This window comes from Colobus angolensis, unplaced genomic scaffold, assembly GCF_000951035.1.
Source record: "Colobus angolensis palliatus isolate OR3802 unplaced genomic scaffold, Cang.pa_1.0 Scaffold158, whole genome shotgun sequence".
Taxonomy (NCBI): domain Eukaryota; kingdom Metazoa; phylum Chordata; class Mammalia; order Primates; family Cercopithecidae; genus Colobus; species Colobus angolensis.
The window spans coordinates 1,149,453-1,159,477 of NW_012114688.1; the positions used below are offsets into that span (position 1 = coordinate 1,149,453).

The window sequence follows — 10,025 nt, forward strand, 5'->3', positions numbered from 1 at the left end:
GAAAGAAAGAAAGAAAGAAAGAAAGAAAGAAAGAAAGAAAGAAAGAAAGAAAGAAAGAAAGAAAGAAAGAAAGAAAGAAAGGACTGAGTATATAGATATGAAAAAGAGAATTGGCTTTGATGAGTATGGATTGGTACCCATTCTCAGTGCTCTCCTACTAGCCTGGGCTTAGTATGACCATGATAACCTACTGGATTTACTCACCTGTTTCATTCTCTCTGTGATGAACATATTTTCATTATTTTTATCCTTTGGTTCTAACCAATCACCTGGCTCATTACAAGTACTTTTGCCAGCTAAGATTCTTCCTATTGTTCTATTTTAAATAAAATTTTTTCAAACTGGTTAATTTCCACATCCAGGTAATGTCCAAAAGTCTCAAGATTTCTGTCAATTCCCATGGTCTTTCAATATCAGGATGTTCTCTGTTTCTTGCCCCTCTATCACTGAGTCACCTCTGCATCTCTGTGGACGCAGAACTCACTAGTTATGAAAAATATGCACTCTGTCAAGTGTATTATAATCCAAGTAAAATATTCCGCTAATTTTGAAGGGATGTTGGTGGGGAAAGGGAATCACACTTTGGAGTCCAGATGGCATCCCACCAACTCTCTGCACTTCTCTCTCTCTCTGTCTCTCTCTCTCTCTCTCTCCTCACTGGCTCCCTGTCATTAAGCAATAATTCTCTTACCTGATTGCACCTTCTGAAGAATGATTCCAACCCCACGCCAAACTCCTCAAGATATCACAGTTCACCTTAGGCAATTATTAAGGTTTTCTTCAAAATAATGCAGGTCCCTTTCCAAACATAATAAGTATCCCTGTAATTTTTTAGCCTCTTAAAAACTGAATTAAAATGGGAAGTTATAAAATTACAGTGGCTGCCTTCTAGTTTCTCCATCTGCTCCTCTAATCCAGTTTTCCAAAATACCTCTAATACTCTAAAATCCAGTGTGGCTGCAAGTGGGCACTTTCGTGTTCCTAGTGAAGAGACATCTTGGAAGAGAAAAGGAATTATAAGCAACTCACAGTTTTGAATACCATGTGTCAGGAACTATTGTAAGTTCTCTCTATATTACCTTATTTAAACTGGCTTAGAGAGGTTAAGTGTTCAAGATCACAGAACTGTTTGGATACCCAGCTTCATCTTACTCAAAAGCCCTTGCTCTTGACCACTGCAGCATAGTGCCACCATAGAATAGCTGCCCTGGGCTTTAGTCATCAGAAGGAGCCATTTAGCAAAATGTTGTTCTCCATTTCCTGCTCTTCTATAATGGAAGGAGAGGTAAACATAGAAATACAGAGGAAAGTACCAATTCTCAAAATAAAGTTGCAAAATACCACAGAAGCTTTCTCATGTAGGGGGCAATTCAGGACCATTCACAGAAGAAAAGATAAAAGGGCTGGGCTCAGTGATTCTCACCTGCAGTCCCAGCTTCTCAAGAGGCTGGGGCAGAGGTTCACAGGAGCCCAGCAGTTCAAGGCTGTAGTATGCTTTTGATTGTGCCTGTGAATAGCCACTGCACTCCAGCCTGCGCAACATAGCAAGACCCCATCTCTTAAAAATACACAGGTGAGACAGCACATTGGTTTACTTGCCTCATGATAGTTTTAAATGGAGCCAGCTAGAGTGGGATAGTTTTAAATGGAACCAGCTAGAGTGGAGTCTCTTTAATAAACTCTCCTCTCAAAAATGAACCAAGGCACTACCCTACCCACTTGTGGCTTTGGGCTGCAATTTTTTAATGAAAATTCCCTTCCCACATACACATACCCCACACTTAAATATCACTCAACCAATTTGTTTTGATTTAGTTTTCATTAGCCAGGTTTACCAGGGCGGGAATGCTGGGGAAGGGGAGGGTAGTGGTTAATAGTTCTTACTGTTGTACTTTAGTCTATGTGACAAGAATGATTCCTTAGCATAATAGCTATCAATTTCTTTTTGTTACAGAGGTTCACCAGATAGAGATGGAATTGTAAGTATTTAAATAACCATTTTTACTGAGTTTGTGCTTCAATATATGCTGTGTTTAAATTTCTCAAAGCCCCATTTTTTTTTTTTTTTCCTGTAGGGAAAAAAATACCTTGAATGACTTTTTAGACCTCTTACTATTGTAATTTTCTACATTAATTGCATGGGACATAAATGTAGTCTTGGTCAAGCTAGACTTATTTATGGCATTTACCTAAAACCCTGCCCCAGAGCAGGCAGGCAAACAGATGGTGGGTCGCAAGCCAGACAGTTCATGCAGGGGCTGCTCCCATCAACTGTTATTTCATTTCCAATTTAATGATGTAAAAGTTCATTATGGGAGAATGTTTTTCTCCAACAGAGGCCACAAAGTTGTAATGAAGCTGAGATCCAAGAAAATTGAAAGAAGCTTTTCCCCTTTAGTAGTTGTGCTGCAGATACATTTTCTATATTAAATTCAAAAGTAGGAGATGGTCTTGAAAACCACTTAAGCCTGAATTTACAGTCTGAAAGAGGAAAATGTGTCCACTGGGTTTAGATCTAACAGTTAGCTGTGACTCCTTGCTGGCCGCCAGAATTCTTGCTTTTTAAAGAAGTCCATGGTGCATGGGCTTAGATTTATCCGAGTTGTGCTTATGGGAGTCTGCACCGACTCCTAAAATGACTTCCTTCAAATCTAAATCAGATGCCTATTCAGAAGGTTCAAAAGAACAGCTGTTACTGAAAAAAAAAAAAATGGACTTACATTAGGCTCATTGGGCTGGAGTGGGAACTAAAATAAACCTGATGGTTAAAAAATTTCTTAAATCGCCCTTCACAATATTATACCTAAACTGGGGTGTTAATTGCAGCTACAGCAGGAATTTTTCTTCCACACTTGACTCAAGGTTCTTAGCTTTGGGGTGCCTTTTGCTTTCGTGTGGTTCTCACCATGAAATGTTAAGAAAATAGACTGAAATTTATCAGACATTGGGTAACACTATAATCAAGGCTCTATTCAGCAGGGGAAAAAAAAGACCCAGAAGACTCAGCTTCTCCTCACCTCTTGCTTCTGGCTCAGAGCCCTCTCGTTAACTCTGTCTCAGGTACTCTCTGCTTCTGTGTCTCTTCTTTGCTTCTGGCTTGGTCCCCTCCCTGGGTTCTCTGGTCCCCTCTGACCTTGCAAAGCTCTGTTAGCTACTCTGCTTTCTATCCTCGCTGCTCCCAGACTGGATTGCTGTTTCTACCTGTGCCACTCTCAGTCTTGTCCTTATTTTCTTTCTCCGAACCCCTGCTCATTGTCTCTAAGGCCCCTTGCTGCCTCACTATTCTCTGTGTTCTGAACAGCACCAGTTTAAATCTCTGGTAGAATGTGCACCCTGGTACCTGGTACAGCAGCTGACACGTGGCAGGCAATGATGAGTATGTGCTGCATTAATGAACCCAGCAGTCATTCTGGGGATGCATCCCCCCAGGGCAGGGCTTCATGCCTGAGTTCCCCAAGCCCTTCACCATTCCAAATCATATGAAATTCTTTATTAGCAGTCGTGCCCACTTGGTTACTTAATTAGAAATGCCATAAATATCACTGATCGTGATTATTAGGAAAGATAAATTAGTTAATTTTGATTTCTTAGAAAATAACACAGACCTGTTCCGGAAAAGGCTACATTCAAAATAAATGCACTTCCTCAGAAACAGGCTTTATAGGTAATTGGACATTATTAGCCAGCTGCTGCTTTTACCATTTAGAAATGTTCTCCAAGTTTTCCACGTTTACTATGGTCACTGAATCTTGGAAACCAGTGCTATCTGAGTTTCTATCTGCATTCATTCTCAGAGATACCAACCTGATTGTCCTTCAAACTCAGACTGATTTCTTCAGCCCCTGTTTCTATAGACCCAGTCCACTTTTGCTTAACTGATATGGCTTTCACATTATTGCCTTTTGAATGTCAAGTGTTGAAATGTGTGGTTTCATTAATGTAGTTCCACAAACTACAGGTGGTGGTACACCTACCTAATGTTTATAAACCACTTGGTGAACATAAACTTTAAGGTACTGTTGTTTATTTAATGCCAGTTTCTCAAAATCCAACGAAGCTCATCTCTGGTGACAGTGCTTCTGAGGTTTAACCTATAGAGGCTTCGCGGCAGGGCTGCATGCATGAAGGTGGGCCTTGCTCCCCACTGGCTGAATGTACCTGTCACTGGCAGAGCTGTCTGTCATGGTGTCCAAGTGTGACAATGCATCCTAACCTAGACACAAACTCTAATTTGTGCAGGACAAGCTAACTTTTTTCTAAGCAGTTCCAGTTTCCCTCCACACATAAACTTGGAGCATCAGGATCATAGCCCTTGCTGTGAGAAGGTCATTTTTTATCACCCTGAACAGGTGTGCAGGAAAGGGCATAGATTTGGAGCTGTCAGCTGTGTGTGCTGTGTGTGTATTGGTGACCCGCAGGAAGGCTTTGATCCAGGCTAAACTGAACTTTTCCCACTTAGGTTAGAAATAAAAACATTTTTATTCCGTCTCTTCTTGTGTGTCCTTGTGCCTGTTCTCTACGTGTAAATTAAATGCTGGCAGTATGAGAAATAGATCCACATGGTCCCTAGTGCCTGGGACACATCTTCTTCCTCCTCCCTTCTTCTCTTGGCCTAACCAAGCTGGCCTGCTGAATAGAGCCTCATTATGGGCCCCAAAGTCCACTCTTTGCTTAAGGAACCCTGCCAAGATTGGTACGCCGTATGATTTGGCCTAGAGATGGTTTCTTCTATGGTATGTTTGCTGACTCCATGTAATTCTTTATATGTGTCTTGAAGAACAAGCAGATCTTTTAACCACTTTTTTCTACATGAAAACAATCAATTCCAGCAGCCCAGCCCACACGAACCACCCTACAATAGCAAAGCAGAGTGTGCGCGTGAAGGAGGAAAAAAAGTTTCGGTAAGGAAACAGATTTTAGTTTAAAACTTCCAAAGGGTTATTAAAAACAGTGAGTAAAATCCCAATTTAAAATTTGGAAAACACAGTAGTTTTAGTTTACTCCATCTAAGAAACCTCTTAGGTATTTCCAAATTACTTCTTGAATATCTGGGGCCAATTTTTAAATTAACCATATAGACTTTATGGACTGACATCTGAAAGTACTTTTAAAGAGTAATCACACATAAAAGATGTGTGTTTCCTGTTTCATCGACAAAGGACAGGAATTCAAATTTTAAAAAGAATCGACTATGTATAAAGAAGCCTTTGGCTATAATAGAAACATCACCACATAAACTGAGTAGTCATTTCTTAGGATAAGCACTATCTCAATAGCATCAGGAATTTGGCAGAAGCTTGATCTGTAGGAACCAGTGCATTTGACCAAAGAACATTGAGTCAGGGATGCTGACCCTAGCCCAAACTCTGTGGTACCTATGGCTGTATTGTACATTATGGTAGCCACATGTGACTATTTAATTAAAATTCAGTTCCTTGGTTGCACTTGACACATTTCAAGTACTTCATAGCCACTTGTGGCTAGTGGCCGCCATCGTGGATAGCACACAGGTAGAACATTGCCATCTTCACAGGTATTTCTATTGGGCAGTGTTGTTCTATAGAATTATTTACAAAGTGAGTCAAGTCTACCTCAGTGGAGAAAAGATAATATTTAGGCAGTACATCATGTACCTTTAACATGCCCCACCCAAGGATCATTACCTGGCCATGAGCTGACCTTGAAAACCAGAGGCATTCCCAGTGGAAATTGAGAACTTTGATGAGTGTGTGACTGAACATAACTGTCACTATATTTATCTATTTAGCCCATCATATTATCTAAGAACAGATAATATATGCTAACCAAAGTAAAATACCTATGAAGACATGGTTAGCATCACTGTGAGCCTCAATTATCTTTAAATAATAGTCATATTCAAGTTATAAAAGTTACTTATGCTAAAGGTAGGATTTTTGAATTTTAAAACATACAAAAAGAAGGAAGAGGTAAAAATGTATATAATTACAATTCCAAGAGAAAAATCATTGTATATATGTTGGTAAATAACTGATACTTCTTTCACTATTAAGCCTGGTTTTTAAGTGGTGTTTCCCCATATAACTGATATTCTTCCTTGCTTCTTCTTCGTGAAAGTTTTCCATTTGAAAATCAGTAGACTCATCATCTTCACTATTACTAGTACTACATTTGCACATTTCTCAATGGTTAAACCAACAAAGAATTGTTTCTTTCTTGGGTTTGGGCCAGAAGAATTCCATCCAGGCTCTGACTTAGCTTTAACTTGATAATTTCCACTTGGAAAACCAAAGATATTTGTAATAATCCAGTGGCATAACTGAGACCAAATTCCTCTAATAAAGCCGTATGTGTGTGTGTGCGTGTGTGTGTGTGTGTGTGTTGAATGTCTACGAAAAATAATGTATTGTTATGATTTGTTGTTTGTTTTTAGTATTTGTTGTTAAAGTGTCCCTATTTTTGAAGAAAAAATTTCTACAAGTTTTGCTTCCCCTTTATCTGAACCTTCCTTTGGTTTTCATGCAAACTGGGAAATTTTCACTCTGCCTAGATCGTCAGATTTAGAACTCACCTTTCTTTCTACAATATTAGATATATGTTGTCAGGAAGGAAAGAAAAACAAATATACATATATATATATTTATCTGTGTGTGTGTGTGTGTAGGTATCTGTGTGTGTTTATATACGCATGTGTATGTATGTGTATGTATGTATATATGTGTGTATGTATATGTACACAACAAATATGTGTGTGTGTGTGTATATATATATAAACTGTTTAGCTGTACATATAAGCCATCTTGGTTTTTAAGGGCCTTAGTTACAAAGATGAGATTATCATGGACGCAAACTGTAGAACTTTGAAAATTTTGAACTCAGTAATTTATCTAATCTGTGGTTTTGGATAACAATCCTAGATCACAAAATTCATGAGTTTACTTCTCTGGAATCTGCTTAGTCCTTTTGATCTCCTATCAGTATAAATTAAATGTCTATATTGAACTTGTTTGTTTTATATGCTTTCTAAGAAGGAGTGGAGCACTTTGCAAAGAAGTCATATACAAACAGATTGGTAAAGCAGGAATTAAAAGAGAAAGTAAATATGCTAAAGAGAAAATAGGAGCCCTGTCTATACCCAAATGAGAGAATCATTTGTATTAAGTGGCACATTATGTAATGGACCAGTTCTCAACAGTAGCTTTGTAAGGTATACATAGGTAGAGTTGATATGACAGGTTTTACAAAGACCTTTGTTCAAAGTAGAAGAAATACCACCGAAGCACTGATTCAATGAAGGCAATTATATGGGAAGATTAAAATGATGTAGTCTGCATACAAATAATCTGTGTCAGGAGTGGGACAGAGAGGGAAATGGTCACAGACCTTATGTCCATGGATGCTGGTCTGTGGAGGCAAGGCATGGCCCAGTTCTTACAATTGTAAATTTTAGTGCAGTGGTAGTATATTGGAAGACAGAGGGCATGGACACATTATCTATTTCTTGTGCATTATTTACCCTTGCCAAAGCCTTGCTAGTCCATAGAATGCCTAGTCAACATTCACTGTTATTCAATGATGATGATTGTTCTGGGTTATCTAGTGATCCTATGTGCACACATAAAAAGCTTATTTCTCCACCTATTTGTCAAATTGGGTATTAGTTGTTTACATTGCAGTTCAAGTGGCCTTTATTTCTTATTGCAAAATTAGAGGTCCTGTGTCCAAGCCTCATGCATCACCATTTGATGTGTGTTGTTCTGAGATCTGCTATGTGCAGTGACATACCCTTGTCCCATGTGCTAAATATAAGAATGTTGAATGAACCCTCCATTACCAACATGATTTGTGTTTGTCCTTTGCTCACAAGACATAGAAAATCTTGGCAATATCTATTTGGGTGATGCCACATCTTTGCTCAAGTGCTTGTGGTCATGTGTCATGGCTGTACTAGGGGACAAAGAAAACTTTAAGATAATCAGAAGAGAGTAGCACTGACATCCAGTTAACTTGCAATGATGCGTGCTCATGGAGGCACAGATCACATGAATGACAAAAATCCACCATTAATCCTCAAATTCTATTTTTAAAATTTGATAAGAAAAGTCATTTAAAAAAACATTATTTTTAATAACTAGGCGCTGAATGAACTGATGTGGAGCTGACTTCCTCTATGTTTTATCAAGGGAGTAGTTACAAAAACATTGAGTCAGGGCTAAAATGCTAAAAGATTAAATAATGACTTGGATGAGTACTCTTTGGATATATTGTAACTAATTGTATATAATAGCAGCATGGAGGTAAAAATGTTTCCATTTAAAATACATATATACACAGCTATATCTCCTGTAGGTTTAGAGGATTCAATTATAATAAAGGTGCTGCTAATTCTTCAGTAATTGAATAAAATTTGAACAGTTCATCGTTAATATTTCTGTGCCTCAGTATCCTACAATCTTTTGTGAAATAAGTATGTACGCCTTTTTATGCAGTGTCACGGCAGCTAGATTTACCATTCCATTACACAAATGTGGCTCCTTAATAAGCTGTTCTAATATGTCTTTCCAGTGCTGGAGTTTGATAGCTCTTGCTAAATGCAGATAAGAGTTAAATGTTCTTTGTTCCTTTGTTTTTATTCAAATATTTTCCTTCTAAATTCATTTTCAACTTTATTACAGAAGAAAAGCAATGGGGCGCCAAATGGATTTTATGCGGAAATTGATTGGGAAAGATATGTGAGTATCAGAAGATTGTTTCTCTTTATTAAGTATTTTACAGCTTAAAAATGAGTTGAGGTATTCTTATAATAGGACTTAGAAATAAGTGAAATGCTCATCATGTCATTAGGAAGTCCCTAGCTTAGTTAGGATGGGGCTAAGAGCAATAAAGTCTGTCAGAACTGAGTTTAAGATCTTGTGCAAGCTTGTCTAACTTTATGAAATATTTTGTGATTTATTTATTTATTTTAGCTGAGCAGCTATTGTTAACATTAGTGTATTTTATGTGTGACCCAAGATAATTTTTCTTCTTCCAGTGTGGCCTAGGGAAGCCAAAAGATTGGACACCCCTGATGTAGCCCCTACACATATCAGCTGTGTGTGGCCTTGGAGAAGTTATTTACCGGGTAGCAAAAAAGAAGTCTATGAACGCTGTCATTGTTGCAAGGATTCAATGAGCTAATTATTTGCAAAACATTTCAGTAACCTGCCTAGCCTATAGTATTTTTTCCAAAAATGCTATTCTAATATTAAATCTGGGTGTTTCAACCCTGATTCTACTTCTTAGAAGCTTTGAGAATAGGGGTAAGTCAACCTGATTTTGGCAGGAAAGGCTTCAGGGAGGATGTGACCTCTGAGCAAAGGCCTAACATATATAGAGAGGCTAACTGGCTGAACATTTAGGGGAAGAGAATTGCAGGCAGAGGGAATAGCATTAATGAGGTCTCTGAAATGAGATAGGGCTTGCAGCACCCAAATCACAAACATTGGGAAGGAGAGAACATGTGGCTGAGAGGGGATCAATGGAAGATAATTACAAATGCGAGGCTAGAGAGAGGGGCAGGAGCCAGCACTGTTGGGTCTTATTGGCTACACAGAGGCATTGGCTTTTATTCTAAATGCAGTGAGAAGCCAGGGGCAGGTTTTTAGCAGGTAAGTGACCTCAATACACTTGTATTAAAAAAAAAAAAAAAAAAAAAAAAAAAAAGCACCTCTGAGAACTGAAAAAGGAGGAAAAGAGGAAGACCACAATAAATGCTCAAAAAAATGGTGAGTTGCAGACACAGAAAGAAAAAAACTGTATGATCTTGCTTATATGCAGAATCTAAAAAGAAGTCAAATATGGGAGGTTGACACAGGAGAATCGCTTGAACCCGGGAGGCGGAGGTTGCAGTGAGCTGAGATTGCACCAGTGCACTCCAGCCTGAGCGAAACAGAGAGACTTTGTCAAAAGAAAGAAAGAGAGAAAGAAAGAAAGAAAGAAAGAAAGAAAGAAAGAAAGAAAGAAAGAAAGAAAGAAAGAAAGAAAGAAAGAAAGAAAGAAAGAAAGAA

At 38.3% G+C, this 10,025-nt stretch overlaps 1 protein-coding gene across 7 annotated transcripts in view; it reads left to right on the forward strand.

Moving 5' to 3' along the window:
• The window catches only part of SGIP1 (SH3-domain GRB2-like (endophilin) interacting protein 1), a 225,268-nt gene that overhangs the window by 108,131 nt on the left and 107,112 nt on the right, over positions 1–10,025 (forward strand). For 3 of the 7 annotated variants that reach the window (XM_011936852.1, XM_011936850.1, XM_011936849.1), the window contains 2 exons: positions 1,955–1,979; positions 8,655–8,711. In XM_011936852.1, the coding sequence (XP_011792242.1) occupies positions 1,955–1,979; positions 8,655–8,711 (82 nt within the window). Of the gene's footprint in view, positions 1–1,954; positions 1,980–2,976; positions 3,061–4,829; positions 4,902–8,654; positions 8,712–10,025 lie in introns of all 7 variants that reach the window. The other 4 variants (XM_011936848.1, XM_011936847.1, XM_011936846.1 and 1 more) reach the window with 3 other exon arrangements.